This window comes from Brassica napus, chromosome A9 (genome assembly GCF_020379485.1).
Source record: "Brassica napus cultivar Da-Ae chromosome A9, Da-Ae, whole genome shotgun sequence".
Taxonomy (NCBI): Eukaryota; Viridiplantae; Streptophyta; class Magnoliopsida; order Brassicales; family Brassicaceae; genus Brassica; species Brassica napus.
Genome location: NC_063442.1, coordinates 45024191 through 45044935, shown reverse-complemented (window position 1 = coordinate 45044935; position 20745 = coordinate 45024191). Strand labels below are relative to the sequence as shown.

The 20745-nt window shown below is 39.0% G+C and overlaps 7 protein-coding genes and 1 long non-coding RNA gene across 12 annotated transcripts; 2 read left to right on the top strand and 6 right to left on the bottom strand.

Moving 5' to 3' along the window:
• Positions 1–4: 4 nt before the first annotated feature.
• LOC125578254 (pre-mRNA-splicing factor 18-like) lies at positions 5–1563 on the bottom strand (the record flags this gene model as incomplete). Its single annotated transcript, XM_048740608.1, has 2 exons — positions 665–1563; positions 5–160 (listed from the first exon to the last, which is right to left on the bottom strand). Coding segments are annotated over exons 1-2 (984 nt in total), but the record flags the coding sequence as incomplete, so codon positions are not given.
• An 812-nt stretch (positions 1564–2375) lies between these two features.
• On the bottom strand, positions 2376–3820 carry LOC106369277 (probable aspartic proteinase GIP2). The gene has a single exon (XM_013809408.3). The coding sequence runs from the start codon at positions 3779–3781 to the stop codon at positions 2483–2485; it is 1299 nt and encodes a 432-aa protein (XP_013664862.2). The 5' UTR covers positions 3782–3820; the 3' UTR covers positions 2376–2482.
• Positions 3821–4768: 948 nt separating this feature from the next.
• LOC125578004 lies at positions 4769–6287 on the top strand. The gene is made up of 2 exons (XR_007316336.1): positions 4769–5362; positions 5985–6287. It is a non-coding gene; the product is annotated as an uncharacterized LOC125578004 (long non-coding RNA).
• A 1481-nt stretch (positions 6288–7768) lies between these two features.
• LOC106369276 (TVP38/TMEM64 family membrane protein slr0305-like) lies at positions 7769–10666 on the bottom strand. Its single transcript, XM_013809407.3, has 9 exons — positions 10211–10666; positions 9813–9874; positions 9619–9673; positions 9408–9506; positions 9123–9209; positions 8853–8969; positions 8514–8606; positions 8253–8283; positions 7769–8096 (listed from the first exon to the last, which is right to left on the bottom strand). The coding sequence occupies exons 1-9, from the start codon at positions 10310–10312 to the stop codon at positions 7915–7917; spliced, it is 828 nt and encodes a 275-aa protein (XP_013664861.2). The 5' UTR covers positions 10313–10666; the 3' UTR covers positions 7769–7914.
• A 594-nt stretch (positions 10667–11260) lies between these two features.
• LOC106369274 (putative DUF21 domain-containing protein At1g03270) lies at positions 11261–14836 on the top strand. Of its 3 annotated transcripts, none has more exons than XM_048742048.1 (13): positions 11261–11713; positions 11963–12039; positions 12167–12250; positions 12387–12500; positions 12779–12862; positions 13022–13093; positions 13262–13329; positions 13490–13577; positions 13664–13737; positions 13810–14200; positions 14287–14333; positions 14424–14484; positions 14555–14836. In XM_048742048.1, the coding sequence occupies exons 1-13, from the start codon at positions 11473–11475 to the stop codon at positions 14660–14662; spliced, it is 1509 nt and encodes a 502-aa protein (XP_048598005.1). In that variant the 5' UTR covers positions 11261–11472; the 3' UTR covers positions 14663–14836. The 3 variants fall into 3 exon arrangements, with proteins under 3 accessions (XP_048598005.1, XP_048598006.1, XP_048598004.1); XM_048742049.1 differs by having other exon boundaries at positions 11263–11713; positions 14563–14836; XM_048742047.1 differs by having other exon boundaries at positions 11265–11713; positions 14552–14836.
• On the bottom strand, positions 14771–15914 carry LOC106369275 (protein NETWORKED 3A-like). 3 transcript variants are annotated; one of them, XM_048742051.1, is made up of 3 exons: positions 15806–15914; positions 15582–15694; positions 14771–15457 (listed from the first exon to the last, which is right to left on the bottom strand). In XM_048742051.1, the coding sequence occupies exons 2-3, from the start codon at positions 15664–15666 to the stop codon at positions 14856–14858; spliced, it is 687 nt and encodes a 228-aa protein (XP_048598008.1). In that variant the 5' UTR covers positions 15667–15694; positions 15806–15914; the 3' UTR covers positions 14771–14855. The 3 variants fall into 3 exon arrangements, with proteins under 3 accessions (XP_048598008.1, XP_048598010.1, XP_048598009.1); XM_048742053.1 differs by having other exon boundaries at positions 15582–15688; positions 15806–15896; XM_048742052.1 differs by having other exon boundaries at positions 15582–15699; positions 15806–15867.
• A 948-nt stretch (positions 15915–16862) lies between these two features.
• LOC125578253 (coproporphyrinogen-III oxidase 1, chloroplastic-like) lies at positions 16863–17791 on the bottom strand (the record flags this gene model as incomplete). The annotated part of the gene is made up of 5 exons (XM_048740607.1): positions 16863–17105; positions 17208–17306; positions 17393–17517; positions 17601–17688; positions 17780–17791. Coding segments are annotated over 5 exons (393 nt in total), but the record flags the coding sequence as incomplete, so codon positions are not given.
• A 155-nt stretch (positions 17792–17946) lies between these two features.
• LOC125578667 (coproporphyrinogen-III oxidase 1, chloroplastic) lies at positions 17947–18826 on the bottom strand. Its single transcript, XM_048742050.1, is given in 4 exon segments — positions 17947–18047; positions 18134–18209; positions 18291–18763; positions 18766–18826. Coding segments are annotated over 4 exon segments (696 nt in total). The 5' UTR covers positions 18812–18826.
• Between the last annotated feature and the right edge of the window lie 1919 nt (positions 18827–20745).

Below are 20745 nucleotides of genomic sequence, written 5' to 3'. Positions count from 1 at the left end.
GCGCGGAACGTTCGTGGATACCAACCATAGTCACCCCGATAGGCCACGGTGCGTTTCCTATGGCTAGTTTGATGTAGTGATCCATTGCAGCGAGGTAGTCTCGCTTTATGCAATGGTTAACCATCACCATCAAAGCTTGTCGAATATCAGATGGCAAACCCTGCAATTTGTAAACATATAAGTCCCGGAGAGCTCATAAAACTTCAATGTAAAGCGTTTATATTATCCTTAATATAAGACAGAAAGTGAGAAACTTGCTTTGCACCAAAATCTTCTGGAGTTACTAAATGGTAGATAACACAAAAGCCTCAATGCTAAGCTCAAGGTTACTAAAGAAACAGATTGCAACTAGCCATTCTACATCTTAAATGTTTAAGTAGCATTAGAATTATCCAAAACTCTTTTCTTGTCACCATATCTGAAACCAAAAGTACTCAAGCTAAAGAAACCCAGTCGTTGTGCATCTGTGTTTGAACCCAAACTAAGTTTAAACAACATAGTTCACTACGCTACCATAGAACTGAAATAGTCAATGTCCAAATGCTTAAAACATAGATAATCTACATAACAAGTTGCTACCTTATATAAGTTCATATTCACACAACAAGTCTACGAGTTACACCAAAACAGCAAGCAAAAGCAAAAAAAGGATTATGCTTTATACCTTCTTCCTGCATAAGTTGAAGAGAGGAGTAAGATACCTAGCACACTGCTTAAAAGTGGCTACATTCTTCTTCCCTTTAGCAGTTCTCCTCTCAGTGTTCTCCACAGCATCAAGCTCCTGCTTCCACTCAATCAACAGCTTCTTATAGAACACAAGAATCTTATCCTCATCACAAAGCTCCTCGAAGTTAGACTTCAAACGCTTCAAATCCTTATCAGCATCAACATCACTAGACTCGCCACTAATCTCATCATCATCCCTCGCTTCCCCTCTATCACCTTCCTCATCTCTACTACTCTTCTTCCTCTTCCTATCTCCCATCATGATCCCACTCTTCTGCCGCTTCTTCAGCTCGGAGATGTCCCGCAAGAAATCATTCGTCTGTCCATCGGTGACATCGCTGTCGACGTCGAACAAGCCTTCCTTCAACACGTACTTGAGCCGATCGAGACGAGCTTGATCGTCTTCCCCGAAGAGAGTCATCGGCTGCTTGAGGATTCTCAATCTGCGAATCACTTCATGCCTCGGAAGATCTAGGGTTTCGATGTTCTTCTCGTCGGTTAGGGATTTGGAATCAGCGATCGCAGCTGTCTCCGACGCCGTGGAAGAGCCAGGAGCAGATGAATCGCCGGATTGTTTACCACCGCTGATAGATACGGCGGCGGCGGATCGTCGCTGGGCCTTGAGCTCGTGCTCGCGTCGCTCTTCCTCGCGAAGCTTCTGGAGTTTCTTCTGCTCGATATCGGATCGTTTGTAGAACTTCTTGCCACCAGCTTCCTCGGAGAGAGACTGCCTCTTCTTCAGAATCTCTTGCCTGAGCAAATCCATCGGAATGTTTCTTTAATCGAATCGCCGCCGAGGATTGGGCGATGACTGATGATATGATAGTTAAATAGTTTTTATTCAAATAACAATTATATATAGATGACGTAATCATTGTCTTAAGCCCAAATGTAAATGGGCTTAATTTGATTTTATTTACCCCGTTGCTGATAAAAAATAAAAGTTAGCCCATTTAAATAATCCAGTCAAAGGCTGATTATTATGGAGTAATGATATATGGTCCTTCAACTCTAATCGTTAAGGTTCTTGTGATTCTCTGTCCACATCATATATATTAACCTCGAGTGTTAGAAAGATCCACATTGTCTGTTACTTAGAAATAGGAAGAAATTTGTATGACAGAACCGAGACAGACATGTTCATGTTGGTCTATTAAAAAACCTGCCATTTATGTTTAAACATGCAGATATAGCCGTCATGATAAGCGGTCCAAGTTACCAGGTTGGATGCTTTCACATCTGCGAGATGCACACTTGAATCTAAGCACTGACATGGCTATCCACATTTTCCCGAGAGGTAAACCTCAAAACATTACTTGTTTCTCAAGAAGCCGTAAGTATTCAGAATCCAGTAGTTGAATTCTTTTGAGCTCGCTCCAGTTTCTAAGGAAAATGTCTCAACCATACGATAAGGCGGGGACTTTGGGCAGGAAAACTCTGTTAACACAAGAAGATTCGGAGAAGATGGCTGAAACTGGTGTGCAAGACATGGTTTCTTAGTAAACCGGTTTGATTTTGTTGGTCTGGGCATAGTGTCATACTTTGATTTTGGAGGTATTTTTCACTGCAGATTTAAACATTAGTATTCACCTTTAGTTTATGTAATCAACTTTTATTCTCTTGTCGTTTTTTTTATTGATATGCAGAAAAGAACCAATACAAAATCACAGAAAAACAACAACAATATATCATAGTCACTCATTCCATTATTCGAATCAAGTTATTAAAATCATTCATCAGCTTCTTACATAACATATCAAGCGGTGGAAGTGAAGTTGAAGTTGGCACAATTAGTGCGAAGCCCCAATAACGTGGAACTAAAGCTTAATCGGTTACTCGCCAAATCAAATTCGATCAAGTTATCTTCCAGCTGTAACCCTCCGATCACCACAGAGGTTCTTGCGTTGACTCCTCCGTCAACGAAACCCAAACAGATGACATCACGGCTAACGCTCACCATCGAGTTAGCTCCGTTGATCCTCCAAACGACATCGTTGCTGTGAAGCACAAGCTGGATATCCGGCACAGCGTATCCAACGCGCGTTCCGAATACGTTCTTCGTGCTGAAACACGCGCCGAAAGGTTTCACTGACGGTACTCGAGTGATGTTCATCGCGGTGGCTGCTTTCACGAACGCCATTCTGAATTTGTTAAAGATCGTCGTCTCCATGACGGTGTACGGATCCACCGTGCTGATCTTTGTTCCTCCGAATCCGGTAGTCCCGTCGATCTTCAGTAACGTTTTGTTGATCGGAACTGATTTATCGGCGACTTTGATGTCAGTTACGCCGATGAAATACTCTGTAGACTTCTCGCCTTGCGAATACGCAGAAGCAGTGCTCACAGGGTTAATAAGAAGCGGCGTCGTTTGGAGATTCGAGATTTGAATTCCAGGGAGGAAAACGTAAGGTCCGTTACCAAAGAAGGCAACTCCTCTTCCCGAAGTAAGACACACTGCGAATTTACGGTTGAAGCTAAACGCGGACGCAAACTGCAACGGTAAACCGCTATTGTGGCGTCCCATACCAGCCATACCGACGGTTCCAGTTGCAAGTCCTTTGAGCAAAAACGTTGCTCCGCATCCGAATATCAAATTGGGGATTTTAACGACCCGACCCGGGTTAACGCCGTTAGTTGACTGAATCGACACAACGTCTGTAGCAACTTCTCCGGAGGTGGCTGTTCCCGTGACGGTGTTATCTGGGATTAAGCTGCAAGTGTTGTTGCTACAGCCAGGTCTCGGAGGAGAGAAGCACGTGCCGCAGCCGGTGGAGCCGGTTCGTGAGCACACGGCGGAGTTGCAGCGAGGGGAGCGGTAGGTGGAGGAGACGTAGTCTTTGTCGCAGTCGACCCAGAGGTTTCGACCACCGAGGTCGAAGACGACGGAGGCGGCGACGAGGGGAGTGCGCTGGTTGATGACGGTTGTGTATTGGTTGGTGGATTTGTCTTTTGTGACGGGGAGAAGGAGAGCTTTTGGTCGGAATGATTGTTGAGCAGATGAGAGTGAGAAGAAGAAAAGGAAAAGGAAGGAGAAAATGGTCGGAGAGGCAGCCATTATTAGAGATGAATGTGAAGTGCTGATGATAAGTACTGGTCTCACTGTGTGTATTTATAGCAACATTGTGGTCTTTTTTTAATGTGGCGGCTAGTTGGATATCATAATAGTGTCACGTTATTGACTTTGATGACAATGACTTTCCAGATACAACACATGTGAAGATGACACAAATCAAATTTAGTGTCTTTGTTTTTTTGTTCGGTTTATACAATTATTTTTAGATTAATGTGTAATTTAAATTCCAAAATTTGTTTTGCTAGCTTTTGGTTAAGTTGCAATTAAATATTAATATTATTTTGTCTCATAAACCTATTTTTATATATTATGAAAATAAACTAAAAACAATGGTCTCATTTGAGTTTTATCCAACTGTCGGATTTTATTTCTCCATTTGACAGGGTTTTCGATCTTTAGTTTTTGTATCGTATAAGATTACCGAATATATGTTAATTAACAATAAAAATGTTGTGTTACTTGCTGATTAAATAATTCCTACTTGACCAATAACAGAGGAAATAAATATATTTGAAAGAGACAGGAAACACCGTGGATGCCTGGATGGTCAGAGGTAATGCAAGCCAGGTGAGTGGGTGCCTTTCTTGACCTTTTGACCTTTCCTTCTTTTTATATTGAATCAATTTGCTAAGTTAGCAAAACAATTAAAAGATTCGATAGTAATAGACTCAACGTTCTTGAAGAGACTAGTATTAAAGAGATCAGTATATCATAATAATAAAACTGGCACACACATCAATTACGGGTCACATCAGTTTATTGATATGTATGTTAAACAACATATACACACGTTAGTAGCTTACGTGCAATCATACAGTCAATCGAATATTTAAATGTAATTTCTATTCTGTTCAACAGTAAATAAATTAAGAGTTATTTTCATTCTAAGACACTTTATGTCTTTTTATTACATTCTAAGATACTTATTACTACGGAGGTAGTTTTTAGTGTTTATTGACCCTCTTGCCCTCAACTAAGCGAAACTAGATGATGACTTTCGGTTTACTTTTTTTTTTCAGTTAGAATAATTTGAATTTTGAATTTGTTTAAAATGGTGAAACCAAAACAATAATAAATTTTTTAATTTTCACGACATTTTTTTTAACTACAAATTCTTATCTTCTTATCACAATTACCAAGACAAAGAATGTAAACGCAGTTATCGGCCGGAAACAAAAGTACGACGACGGAGACGTTGTTTGATAATAACATCTCGTCTACTTGATTCCTCTCTCGTCTACGCCATAGCTCCTCCACGCCAAGCTCTATGGTCTTCAATTCTTGGTTCCACCTGTTGTATACACCACAGCTCCTACTCGCCGTGCTATCTGACCCTCCTCCGTGACCTGCTTCTCACCGCCGACTCACGTCTGCGCCAATCTGCCATGGCAAACTTCTCCACCATGGGATCTCCTAGTCGCTGCCTCATCCGCCGTACAAGCAATACCTCCACGTCGTTCCACCGCGCCCAGCTCCACCGCCGTTGCCATCCAGAGTCGTCGTCACTCGGGTTCTCTGGATCGAGAGCTCAGCGACAATGGATAATTTTCTCATAATTTAACCGTTAGTCCTTCAAGTTCTTCCTTTTTTTTGTTTTGTCCCTAAAGTTTTATCATGTGCAGAGTTTTGTCTTCGTTTTTTTTTGGTGGATCTTCCTTATGTAATTCTTTGGTCAAAAACACTCTTGCTAGTTGTTGTTATCAACTAAGGTAGAAGAAGTCAGTTATTGGTTTTTTGTTGGTTCTATAACTCGTAGTCTCTTAGCATAAAAGAGTTCAATTTCCTTTGGTGTTTCTGCAATTGTAAAGTGACTGTTGTATTATTGTTTTGTTAATATTCAAATTATAGTGTCTGCGCGATGGTGTACATATTTAGTAGCGTCTGCGTGTACACACGTAGAAAACTTAGTATGTAGGCATGCATGTTTGAGTGTGGATATGTAAACAGTATACTAGAGCTTGTATGTGTGCGTGTACACATGTAAAAAACTTGGTGTGTAGACATTTTTGAGTGTTGATATGTACCATGATGTTTTAGCAAGCGGCATTACTTTTGTGTGAAACCTTTGTCTCATAAGTATATGTGAAAATAGATGTACAACCATATAATAATATCCATGTGTACACGGTTATAATGATATCCACATGTACAACCATTGTATGATATTATGTGTATGTGTGTACAGAATCAAAAGGTGCTTGTAAAGTTCATGGAAAATGCAGATTGTTTTGAGTCCAGCTCATGATTGGTTATCAGCTAAACGTTGTTGATAGTAGTGGAATCACTCTTAGCACTGTTCAAGAGGAGGTGAAGTTAATGTGCCTCAAGTTCTATGTATAGCAATAACTACTGCAATTTCAATACTTTTCTTTTTGAATTAGTTGTGTACACTATTTGCAATTTTGATACATTTGATATTTCAGAAAGCATCATTATTTTTGTATGACACGTTTTCTTAGTCAATATCAATTTACATATGAATAAATTATTAAGTATGAAGCTGTCTAAACAAAATGATTGATACTGATAAAAAAATAAAACTTTAAAATGAAATAGCCTCCAAATATGTACAAAACCATATAGTAGTATCTATATGTACACTGTTATAAGGTATCCATATGTACAACCTTATAACAATATCCATGACTATGTCATATGTCTACATATGTACAATCGTTATAGTTATACTGTACACAATTTTATTTGTGTAACATGTACACGATTATATATTGAAATATATATTCTTGGTGTACACATACAAATATATATTCTTGGTGTACACATACAAATGTATTTTTAAACATGTTCACACGATTAAGCAACGAGGGATTTAACTTTGATCTGAGCAAAACACAAGTCCAACTCTTTCTTGTGAAGATCTTCCATACACTATCCGTAAGCATAGACTGCTAAGTTTTCGGTGCTGTTGACTACTTGGCGGTAGCCTTTAGCTTCCACAAGTGGAGAGATGGCGTCTATGGCGGTAAAGAATTTGGTGACGATGAGACTTCTTTGCTGCGGCGTCGTTGTTATGTTACTACACATCAAGTCTAGAAACAATTATCTAAGAGATTATGGACAATAATATAAGATTTTGGATTCATCTGTAAAAAAAAAGTAACGACGAAGAAGATGAATCAAGAGTAATTAACTAAATATCATTGGATTTATCTTGACCATTCATATTAAAAAAACAAAAGTAAATCTGATGGTTGAAAAATTAGACAGATATATGTCTTGTCAAGATGTGGAATGGATGATCTTAGCCGTTGAGAGGTATGAGAGATGTGTGGCTGAGGTTAAGTCCCGCCACATGTGTAGTTAGGTTAGTCAACTATGTCTTTAAGATTAAATTGAATCAGTTAACAATGAACTACAAAGTTGAAATAAAGTGTCCTTGTAGAAGAAAGTGACCTATCATGATATTAAAAGATGAAAAGTGACTCTGAGTGATATTATTTCATAAATTAACATCTGGTCTTTTCAAGACAACCACATGTACCCACTGATTTGTTTTCCTTTTGAGGAAATGATCAAATAGATTCAAGTTGGCATAGGTTTTGACCAGAAAAAAAAAAGTTTGGCACAGGTTTTGACTGAAAAAGAAAAGTTAGCACAGTTAGCGCTAAGGCCCAATAACGGGGAACAAACACTAATCTGTTACTGGCCTAATCAAATTCAACCGAGTTATCTTCCATCTGAAAGAACTAATAACCACAGTAATCATTTAAGCATACATAATGTCCATGGCATAATATAATTGGCATAATACAATTAACGAGAGTACAATACAGCTTAGCTTACTAACAAGACCACATCGAGGGATAACCAAATCAAAATCTTTTGGCTGCATAAAGAGCCCCTTCCTCTAATTAGTACTCCATCGAATTTTCAAGTTAATTCGGGTTAACTATGCTCTCTTTTTTTTTACATGAATCTGTAAATGCTAAGTAAATAAAAATAAGCAAGTGAAAAAGGAACGACTTACTTAAACGGTGAATCTATGTATTATTATGGGCTATACAAAACGTTATCAAATAATATTCTCCCTCGGTAAAAAAATCTCTGGAAAATTTACAAACTCAAGAGGTTTGGTTCCTTTTGTTTGTTCTTTCTTATGGGTCGATTCTGATGTCGAGAGGTTCGTGTAGATGATCCGTTGGTGGTGGTGGTTCTGCAATGGGGAGCATGGATGTGTCATCATTCTTCTTCCCATCTAATGTATCAATTGCATTCTCAGCCAATGCTTTCTCCAATGATGACTTCGCCACTCTTGTTACGCATATTATCAGAATTACTGCACCATTGTAAACAATACTTTGATTAGATCAGACAATATCTATACAAGGTTTTTGTTACCAGACCAGGTCACAAATGTCGGGTCAAAACAAACACCACCCAGTTTGTTTCTACTATATATATATATTTGGAAATGATTACATAAGAGACTCACCAGCTAGAGCAATGCCAACCATCATTAGTACCTACATTCACAAGACACAATGTGGAAGAAAGAAATATCAGATTTGCATAACTGCAATAGTACAGTTAAGACTTTGTTATGAAAAAATCATTATCCTTAGGATATTCAAGAGAAATTCTCTAATATTTCAGATCCCAGAGATGTAATCCGATAGAAAATAAGCAACAGAAAAGTGCATATAATACCATAGAAAATTAGCAGCCAAGTAGAAAAAAATGAGCAAAATCTTACCCAACGAAAAACTGACACTTCATGCCATCCATGTGTAATATCAGACAGATCTTTCAGAGTAGTTCCAACATAAACTAGCGCAAACGTAATGGGCTGTTACATTAAAACATTTCAGAAGGTTAGTCATAATCATGGATAATCTAAGCAATCAACAGTTTCACATGCATGCTATCCATGAACTGGGTACATAGAACGCATGCCCATTTGAGTTACACACAACTACCAACCTCCAAAGACAGATCAGTTCTTGGGTGCAAAAACAAAGATCAAATAACTAGGCTATCCTTCAACAACTATCAATGTACATAATGGCCAACATGCAAGAGAATGTGTCAGTACCATCATTCCCAACCAAGTGGCCAGCATGTATTCCCCTAGGCGAACCGGGGTGACAGATAGGAGGTAATTCAACATATTGAAGGGCAGAATGGGGACAACACGTAGCAGCAAAACTATCTGTACAGGAAGAAAATATTAACATGTAGTTAGTAGTCAACAATTAAATCGTAGCCAGAGATTTAAGATACCATGCCATACTGTTGGTCCCAGGTATAGCTTGTATGAATAAAAACGAATTGTCAATTAATTGAGAGAAAGCTACTTTCATACCTTGAAGCCAGATCTCTGAATTGCAACGGAAACAGCTTGAAACTTTGGGTAATGCTTTATTTTTGAGGTGACATAAGATTTACCAATCTGCATGATACCAGAAAGACAAAAAAAAAAAAATCATTAGCGACAATGAGATAGTTAAGATAGGAAAGAGCCACACATAGTTTGATTGCCTAGTTGTGAAGATGCAAAAGAAACATGAATCAATTACTTATCTGGTTAGCCATTGCAAGAGGAAATATAAATTACAGAATCATATACTATGTTATCAAAGAGACATACCGTTCTACCAAGTAGAAATGCTGCTGTTGCACCCAACGTAGCTCCAAGAGAGTCGGCTACAAATCCAACTGGGAGGCCAAAAAGATAACCACCCCCTAGCTGCCGAAACCAAATCATAACTATCAGAACAAAGATAAAAAGCCCGAGTATACCATGTTGTACCATAGAAGCACACCCTCTATCTCATACATAGTTATGAATTGAAACCTACCGTAAGTACAGAAGCAGGAACCGCCACAATTGTGAGGGGAATATAAGCCAAAGCCCTGCAATTTTCAGTGAGAAGGGTAAGATTATTAAAGGCAGCCAGAGCACAATGTCGGCAAAGTAAACATATTCGAGGTGGGACATTAAATTTAAAAAGAAGAGAACAAAAGAAAGTAGCAAGCTTGAGAAGAAGCTTACAACGCAAGTGGACCAAAGGGTCCAAGATCTTCCTTAATCCATAACAAGAAGTCCTTCAATTTCTGCAGAAAGTGAACAAAAACAATGATTCTAAATCATACATATTACCATTCTTCTGATCTATCACTACTCTCTACTACCAGGTCTAGCAAAATTCCCGATTAAATTCATAAGAAAATCGAAATTTTGTTGCTACCTTCAAACAACAGATGCTCGCAAAATGTGATTCATAGTGTAAACAATCTAGCTAGTAACTACCTAACAACACTATCACCAAACAGATAAACAGCGATCTAGCGAGTTCCAGCAGCAGTACTCCATTCTATTCGCCACCGACGATTATCGATTCACTAAAGCTACAACAAGTACACGCGTGGATAGTGGAATAGAGAAATTGCCTGTTCAACGGGGAGAAAAATGAAAGCGGTGCCGATAGCGACAAGGAGGAGGAGCGATATTGCTATCCGGAAAGTGGACGGAGTAAAGGAACTCGCCGCCATATACAAGGATCTGAGGCGTCGGCGCCACCAAGGCCTCGAGTGGTCACCCTCATCGCCGTCGTAGTCGTATTGATCTCCATTCGCATAAGATCCTGGCTTGAGCCACGGCCTCGCCCTTAACCCCTCCACTTTCGCCAGATTTGAATGCCTCCTCTTCCCCGATTCTGGAGATATGCTTCACACTGCCTCGCCTCTATCTCCGCTGAATTGCAGAAATCGATTGAGAGATTGTTGCTTTCAATCCTTTGAGTTCAGTGTTACTTCGATCTTGAGATTCTGTTTGCTTCTCTCTCTCGTTCTGGTTTCGCTGTAGAAACTTTTTTTCCGCGAACATTTTCTTTAGGCCCAAAGTTTGGGCTTGTAGATAACGCATAAAGCCCAAACAAAGTTTATTATTGGGTATTTGTATTTTTTTTGTTTAATTAAGAAAATAAGGGGAATCTATTTATTTAATTGTTAATCATTCACGTTGACCATTGAAGAACAAGCACAAAATGCTACTCCATAAGCCTCCCGAGATTTGATCCTTTGGGTTCTCGTTAGAGAGGTGGGCAATGTCTCCAGCTCTAGTAATGACAATTAGTTTAGTTTAGGATTCTTACACTAGTGTAATAGTATTATGAGAGAACACTCGTTTCAGTTTATTATTTAACAATTTTCTTAGGTTTCTAATTTTTTTTCCAGCAACGTTTTACTGAATTTTTAAAACTTGATATTTGATTTTTTTTTTAAAGTAATTTAAATGCAAAACAATCCAAATGATATTTTGGAAGAACTCAAGAGTTGTGTGATGGACTGATGGGGGCAAGAGGCAAGTGCACTGGTGTATCCTTCTCGGGGCGTTAAAACCGTGGAAGGTGACCGTTTAATACATGTCTATCTATTATGAAAGCTAAGTACTTCATAGCTATCACGTTGCTCCTCACAAATAAACTATACGAGTAGTCAGCAAATCAATTTTATAAAGACGCATGAGTAACAGCTGAATAAAAAAGAGAGGAGAAAACGCATGTTGATTGCTGACGTGTCCGTAGGTCCATGTATCCCCGTATCACTGTCTTCCTTCTAACCAAAAAAAACATTTCACATCATAAGTCCCCTCTCTCTCGAGCTCCGTCGCTGTTTGTTTCGACCAAATCGAAGCTGAGGAAAACGACAAAATGGGTGTTCTGAGCATGGTAGTCCTCGTAAAAGCAGCTTATTCGTTGAACAGCTTTGTCTTCGAGGCGGAAGACATCCGATTCGGTTCCCCGTGGTGGTTCGTCGTCGTCGGTGTAGCGTGTCTCCTCGTTCTCTTCGCTGGGATAATGTCGGGCTTAACGCTCGGATTAATGTCCCTTGGCCTTGTCGAGCTCGAGATTCTCCAGCAGAGTGGTTCCTCCTCCGAGAAAAAACAAGCCGGTACGGTCTTGTCTTTTTCTCTTCTTTAATTACTCCACGGTTAAAAAAAATCGATGCTTTGATTGAAACATACATAACTTGCTTGATTTGTAACGGTAGAATTAATATAAATTTTTTGTCTTTATATTGAGTATTTTGTTAATTTGGCTGTAATTGGAGTTACTTGAATTTGTTTTTTTATTGTCGTTTTATTGAGTATTTTGTAAATTTGGCTGTAATTGGAGTTACTTGAATTTGTATATATTGTAGCTGCTATCTTACCAGTGGTTAAGAAGCAGCATCAACTGCTTGTGACTCTGCTTCTATGCAATGCAGCTGCCATGGAGGTACAAACACTTGATTTGTTTCTTGATTTACGGCTATAAACTACTAATTGTGTGAACCTCATTATTAGGATAATACATTATTGCAGTTATTATTATTGAAAGATTTTGTTTTTATTCCTTTTTCCAGGCACTTCCTATATGTCTTGATAAGATCTTCCATCCCTTTGTGGCTGTTTTGCTCTCTGTTACTTTTGTTCTTGCTTTTGGGGAGGTAACCTTTTTTGTTTTGCCTTCTTTGGTGCTAGTTTCTCTTTTATTCTCTTTTTTTTTTTGAAACACACATTCAAGTTTGTCTTTTATTCAGAACTTTCTATCTTTAGCTGATACAAAAACTATGTTACAAGCAGATAATTCCACAAGCGATATGCTCGAGGTATGGGCTTGCTGTTGGGGCTAACTTTTTGTGGCTGGTTCGCATTTTGATGATACTCTGCTATCCTATCGCTTACCCTATAGGCAAGGTGGTGTTTTTTTTTTTGTAGACAAATCTTTCTTTGTCAACAGCACTAAATGTCAATAAACCACAATGGATCTAGTTGCTACAATATTCAATAAGCTATGCTACCAGTATAGAAAAAAATGTGGAATTTGTTGGACCTTGTATTTAATATAATAGATGTCATTATGAAGTGTTACTTGTTGAAGCTAATTGCATTGATTATATCACCTAGACAAGTGGATGCATTTATAGATGTCAGAGTGTTATGTAGCTGAGGGTGTTTACTTCTATCAACCTCAGGTTCTTGATGCGGTAATTGGGCATAATGACACACTGTTTAGGCGAGCTCAGCTGAAAGCACTTGTCTCAATGCACAGCCAGGAGGTAGTTTCTCTTTTATGATCTAACAATCAAACGAAACCAGGATAGAAAAAAAAGGCGAATTTGTGATGTAACCCCTATCTGTTTTGTCAAGTTAATTTATAATCAAAAAGTACTTTTCTTTCCCAGCTTCCATTGACATACTGCTTCTTTGCAACATAGGCTGGTAAGGGAGGTGAACTGACACACGAGGAAACAATGATTATAAGCGGAGCCCTTGATCTGAGTGAGAAGGTAAGGATTTGCATTAGCCATGATTGCATTACTAATCAGAATAAGTTATGTTTACAATGAAATGGTTAGCATGAGGCTTGGTATTGAAACTACATTAATATTTTTTTTACTGCTTCAAGATTACTTCCACTAATCTAATTCACACGCTTTCGTTTCCTGGAAGCTCAGACAGCTGAGGAGGCTATGACGCCAATTGAATCAACATTTTCCTTGGATGTAACTACAAAGCTAAACTGGTGAGTTAAGCTTAGAGTTGGTCTTTTCTAGATGATTTTCTTTCTCTATTTGTCAAATCTATCAAAGAAAAATGGGTTTTGAGAAACTCCATTTAGCTGATTTGTTGAATATACTGTAACTAATATGAGATCATGAATATTCACCTTGTAAAAAATGCAGGGAAACAATTGGAAAAATACTTTCCAGAGGACATAGCCGGATCCCAGTATACTTAGGGAATCCAAAAAATATCATTGGGCTTCTATTGGTAACTCCCTGTCAAACTTTTGCATTGCTTCATTTCACTGAGCTCTATTAGATTTATTTATTTCTGTATATGATGTTATTACTTAGGTTAAGAGTCTTCTAACTGTACGAGCGGAAACAGAAACATCAGTAAGTTCTGTTTCCATCAGGAAGATCCCAAGGTATATCTTGTTTCCTTAAGTGTGTTTTCCACATGAATTAAGTATAAGTTCTCCCATACGTTGCCTTTGCAGGGTTCCATCAGATATGCCATTGTATGATATCCTCAACGAGTTTCAAAAGGGGAACAGTCACATGGCCGCGGTTGTCAAGGTCAAAGATAAAGATAAAAAGAAGAACATGCAGTTGATGAGTAATGGGGAACCACCCAAGGAGGAATATATGAACTCATACTCGAGTCCTCTTCTAACAGCTCCTTTGCTTAAGCATGTGGATGAAAGGCATCATGATGTTGTGGTGGTTGATATTGATAAAGCACCAACACATGTGGAAACTAGGGGGAGAAATTTCCAACAGAACGGCCTTGTGACAAGGTGGGACTTGCCGCGTTTGTTGGAAGATAACGAGGATGCAGAAGTTATAGGCATCATCACGTTAGAAGATGTCTTTGAAGAACTTCTACAAGTATGTCTTTCAAAAGTCTCTACTCTATGCTTATGTTTCCTATATATTGATCACACTTGCTTTGTGTGATTTTACTGGAAATGCAGGCAGAGATCGTGGATGAAACCGACGTTTACATTGATGTACATAAAAGGTATTGTAATGATATTTACTTAGTTCTGAGTCTACAGATTTTACTAAAAAGATTCACTGAAAAAGTAAAACTATTCTGACATCATTTCAGGGTACGCGTGGCTGCTGCAGCAGCAGCGGCTGTATCATCCATAACACGAGCTTCGCCAGTGGTAAGCATCAAAACCATTGATACATATGTATTGAATCAAAGATTAGTGACTGTGTGTGTTGCGTTAGGAGTATCAAAGCAAGGTAGGAGTAACGGTGAAGAAGCTTGTGGGTAAAGAAGCACGAAGTACCAAGAAATCAAAAACCACGGAGCCTCTTTTAGCAGAATCATATAGATAATACATACTATATTTTTTGTTTACCTTGTGTTAGTTTAATGTTCAGTGTCCTCTCTTTATTGTGGCACGTCTCTTTGTTGTATGTTGTGTCTATACAAAGTTGAAATAATGGAAAGAAAAGGAAGAGTGTAATTTGTTTTGTTTTAAGTGTTTATAAATATATATATATAGGTCATTTAGATAGTTCTAGGTTTCTATAAAACTCTCTCTCTGGAAGTAGAATCTGTTTTTGAGAGGATCCAGTTGCCTACTAATCTCCCCCAAAACCCTTCAAGCTTAACCTTCCTCTTCACAACAACAGAGGAAACACATCTCTTGAGCTCTGAGTTCTCTTCTTTGAGCATGTCTATCGCTAAACTCATCTGCCTTATAGCTTCCCTCTTCTCTTCATCTCTCTCTCTCACCATTTCGCTGTAAAACTTATTCTCCTCCCTCAGCCTCTCTATCTCTTCCTTCAGCATCTCACAATTCCCACCATAATCGACTGAGGATGATTCACCGTCATCAACTTCAGACTCAGCGTTGTAGTCGTCATGAGTCTCACAAGCCTTGGACCAAGAAGACTCATCATCGCAAGTTGATGATTTATCATGATGCTTCTCTGAGCCGTGTTTGTGCACAGAAGAGGGTCGCAACAAGTCGTGCCTCTCGGCTAAGGAGCGATGCGAACGGTAGAAATCTTCGACCATGGCAACAAGCTCAGGCCTCTTCTTGTAATACATCTCAGCTCTTGCGGCGAAAGTATCCGCATCCTCATCGACCACTCTCAGCATATCCTTTGTCTTCTTATCCAACTCTTCAAAATTACAATTACAATTACAATTAAAAGTTAACACCTTTGGAAACCATATAATCAAACCGAGGAAAGAGAGATTTCTTTTCTTCTTCTCAGAGCCAAGAAAGAGAGACAAGAAGGTTACCGGAGAGAGTAGAATGAAGCCAAGGAGAGAAATTAGTGGTGTTGTGGTTTCCAATCCACCACCACTTTGATGACTCCATCACCATCTTCTTTCACTCTTCTCAAAAGCTTAATCTCCACTCAAAATCCAAATAAAAACAGAGATTCTTCAGCTTACAAGTTTCATCCTTCACAGCTACAACATGAAAAGCTGAGAACAGAAGCTCAGAGTCGGAGATTACTAACCTCGGTGAAGGATTACGTTTACACGGCGCCGTTTCTTTCTTTCTTTCTTTCTTTCTTTCTTTCTTTCTTTCGTCTTCTTCACCTTCTCTGTTTTGTAGTCAGTCACAGAGGAATTATAAGATCGAATGTATTCTTCTTGGTTAGTGGTCTTTATATAGTTAAACATCACTCTCTAGCCAGTAGCATTTCGCCACGTATGGTCGTTAGAGAAGCGCGCAGTTTCTTGTAATTTACAGAGATACCCCTGGATATCTAAGCGGCGGATGACATGGCAGCATCAACTCTGTTTATATTTGTCAATTACGTTATCACCCCCAGTTTATACGAGATAGATATCATTGTCGATGGAGCTAGAGCTATGAACAGGGGTATCTTTGGGATTACATTCAGTTGATTGAGACGAAAATTATCTTAATGGGCCCCACCAGGCCATGTGGGCCGTGGCGAGCGTTAACACGCAAAAGGTATTTTATGCAACGGTCGATAAACTCTTTGCCACTACTTTACATGCTTGTTTTAGTATAAAGAACAGAATGTGACAAAAAAAATTAATAAATATTAATAGTGTAGACTGGAACAAAAACAATAAAGTAAAATAAAAGTTGATGAATGTAATAAAACTGAATCCTGTCTCTCTTTTTCAACAAGTTTGTAAGGATGTTAATGGTAATTAATCCATGCTGTGAATAGTTGTTTTTGATGTTAAGTAGAAATATGGCAAAACAGGATTCAACTTTCCATGCTTATAGTGTGAATAATAGGAACAAAAACAATAAAGAAAAATAATAATGCTAACTAATCTTGGCTTTAAACGCCTATCACGTTTAATGGTGTTTAAATTTTGCACTCTTTATAGATTGATGTACTTATCCATATTCATATGAGTTTTACAAGACCATGATCCTAAACAGTGGAAGATGTGAAGCTTGCAGCAAGTGTTTAGGATCAAAGGCTCTTAATCAGTATTTATATCTTAATTGCTTTTTTATTGTGCTCTTATCGTATTCTAGTGATGGTGTCATCTTTTCTTAGTGATTCATACACTTATAAACCATGGTTGTCTTAAGCTTGGATTCTATAAAACATAACGACAGCGTTTCAAACGCATGTTTCACATACACAGTCACCTTACAAACTCTCCCTTTATCCATCTCTTCATTACTCTAATCTCTCTAAAGCTGCTCAAAACTCAAAACAATGAAAACAAACTCACTCAAGCCCTCACCACAAGCTATATCCACTCCTTGGGGTTGATACACGCATCCAATAGCTTCCACTCCTCTGTCCCCTCTTCCGGTTTCTACACCCAACAAAACACAGTTACTACTACACTTGTAATATAGCCTAATGAGTTATGATTTAGGACTTAGTGTGTCTTTCACAAATGGGAAAAGGAACTTACATGGTCATATTCCCATCTTGCTGACAGTGGAAGAGAGACAAGAATGCTCTCTATTCTCCCTCCTGTCTTTAGACCAAACGTCGTCCCACGATCATATACCTTTCAAAATCAATACAACACACACATTAGAGGCTCACTAACAAAGTACCAAGGCTCATAAAAGCTAGTGGATGTTATTATAATACCAAGTTGAATTCAACATATCTCCCTCTCCTCAACTGTTGCCATGCCTTGTGCTTCTCTGTAAATTCCATGTCTTTTCTTTTCTCTACTATAGGTATATAAGCCGGTACAACCGAGTTCGCACATTCTGTGAAAATCCCAAAATCAACTTAAAATTAGTCTACCAAGAACACACTAACATCATAATATTTTGAAGAATTAGTCATTTACCAGTGGAGAATTTCAGAAGCATTTCCTGATCATAGTCATTAAGATCATCAAAGAATATCCCTCCAAGTCCTCGTCTCTCATCACGGTGCTGCAAGCAAAAGATCAAAGCGTCCTTAAACACAATACAACAGGCTTATGAAAAAAAGACTCTTAGTCTCTGCGCTGTTCCTAGACATTACCTTGATGTAAAGTAGTCATCACACCATTTCTTGAACCGAGGATAGAAGGAAGGGTCAAACTTGTCACACGCTTGCTTTTGAATCTAACAACAAAGAAAGATACAAGCTTTATAATAATAAGAGCAAAAACTCCATCAAATCACAAAGCTCAAGAAAGGAATAAGGTCTCAGACCGTGTGGAAATGCTTGACATCGTCTTCAAAGATGTAAGCTGGCGTGAAGTCAGTTCCACCACCAAACCACCACTGCCTCGGAGCTCCAGGGACATCTGCACATTGACAAAAAAAATCAATACTACTAATCTACTATCCAAAAAAAAAAAAAGACTGTAACTTTTACACTTTTTACACTTACCCTTTGGAGTATCAGTCTCGAAGTATCGATAGTTGAAATGCAGAGTCGGAGCAAAAGGGTTCTTGGGATGCAAGACCTACAAGAATCACATAAAGACTTGATCTTTCTGTAATCTAGAGAGAGAGAGAGAGAGATAAAGAGAGAGAGATGGTGTTACCGAGCTGACACCGGCGGCGAAGAAGGGAACAGGACCAGGTTTCTGATCAGAAGAAGCAGAGCCTTTAGCAGCCCTATAAGCTTCAGGAGGCATAACACCATACACAACAGAGACATTAACCCCAGCTTTCTCAAACACATTCCCGTCCTGCAACACGCGGCTGATCCCTCCGCCTCCGCCGGGTCGAGACCAGACATCTTCTTTGAACTTCGGACCGGATTCGACGGCTTCGATGGCCTCGCAGACGCTGTCTTGAGCAGCTCTAATCATGGCTTCGAAACGAGCCCTGACTGAAGAAGAGTGAGTGGAATCGTCGTCAGAGTCTCTGAGGAATGTGAAGGGTCGTTCCGTTTCGGGGACTTCTTTCTCGATCGAGACGGAACAACGGAGGGAGTGATGATTGGGTTTGGTATTGATTGGGGGGAAACGGACGGTAGATAGATTGGGTGAGTGAATTTGATGAGAGGAGAAGGGAGCAATGTAGAAGAAGAAGAGAAGAGAGTCAAAGAGTGAGAAGCCATTTTTCGATGTTGGAGAAGAGAGATGGATGGAGAGAGATCTTTAATGATGATAAGAAAGTCGTAGTCGTTGTCCACTGATGCTGACCGGTTCCTCTTTTTCTCCCACTGTTTAATAACACAGTCCCTTGTTTTAATTTCAAAACCATTGTCCAACTCAACTAATCCATTTATGTAACCAGACCAGAAAACGCCTTTTTAAGCGCGGTTTAATCAATCCGCTTAATTTCAAAACCATTGTCCAACTCAACTAATCCATTTATCTAATCTGATCAATATCAGATATAAGGAATTTGGTTTTATAGGCCCAAAATGTGACCCTTTTTCTTTCTGGGTGTGCGTTAAGGGCATCCCCTCTATAAGAAACGCCATTAACAACGTTTGGCGTTATTAACGTCTGAATAAAGGTTTTCTATTGCTCTTTGTAATGCTGCTAATAACAAAGTCGTTGTAGTATAGTGGCCTAGAGAAGCCCAGTATTTTCGGACAAAAAGGTCTGATTTGTTTCGTTAAGCAACGCCATTAACAACGTTTCGCTTTAACGTCTGAACAGAGGTTCCTAATGCTCTTTCTAATGCTGCTAACAAAAGTAGTAGTGTAGTTATTGCTGTCAAGTACGTTCGCCGCCGGTGCGGGTGACCCGTTCGATCCCCGGCAACGGCGAGGTTTTTTTTTTGGTTATCAAAGTTACTAATTGGGCTTCTACTTTGAACCCAATATAAATGCCACTTCACTTACATATTCGGCCTAGAGAAACCCAATATTTTCGGACAAAAAGGTCTGATTGTTTTTCCAGAAATAGTTAAACCTTTTTCGGTAGTAAACTATATATTTTTACACCACAGAAAAGTATTATATAGTAACACTTTCACAAAACGGGTGATTGTTATGGAGAGTAGTCTTTTGGATATGTATGGTAAATGCGGATCGGGGGAAGCTAGGCAAGTGTTCAATGGGATGTCTAAGAAGAACACGGTATCTTGGTCTGCCTTACTTGGAGATACTGTCAGAAAGGACAACTTCTAAGTAACATGTACAAGTGGATAGGTCGTCCCATGTGATGCACTCAAGGTTCGTAGGTTAATGGTGAGAAGAGAGGAGTAGCAAAAACTATTGCACAGAGCTGGATTGACTCTCATTAGACAATTGAACAACACAGTTTCGGCTTGAGATCTCCCATGACTACTTTGATTTAGTCTTTACAAAGTAATTCCAACAAAAAAAAAAATTGTCAGCCTAGACCTCAAGCCACCGTTGATACATTCTAAAGTGAAGAGTGTTTGCCTTTCAAGCGCACGCATCAAGGTCGAAGTTGCAGCTTCGCGTTTCATCTGTGCAGCTTTGCCGCTCCCTCGGAAGTAGGATATACTTGCTGAATCACCCAGATATTGAGAAGTGTTTCGATGCAGAAGAACCCCGCCCCAATGAATACAAATCTAGGATGAGGGAGAAAACATATTGGTAAGGTAAGCACTTGTAAATGAACAGAAGTAAAATACTTACTCCGACCGCCGCATTAGTAGTTAGAAGCTCAAGTGCTGGCAAGAAACCTCTGTCCACCAAACCAAACAAACATGGAATCAGATGGACTCCCTCAGAGAGGTTGTAGACAATTGAGTAAAGAGTGTAAGATGGAGAGGTTGTAACAATGCTTTTCTATATAAGAAGAAAACTCTTACGTGAGAGATTTTCCTTGAAAGATGACTGGTGGAGCAACTGCAACAAAGCCACAGAATGCAATGTGAAACTGAAACGTACAAGACAGTGTAAACATAGTGTTTTGTTTTTTCATGGCTTTCTGAAAGAACTCTGATGCAGAGGAAATCTAGGATCTTTATCTTACCACGTAAAACACAAAGACAGTTCGAACTTCAGGGCACTATTTTTCTCACAGGCGCAATTTGTATTGATACTATTTAACCATTGTAAGAGATAGA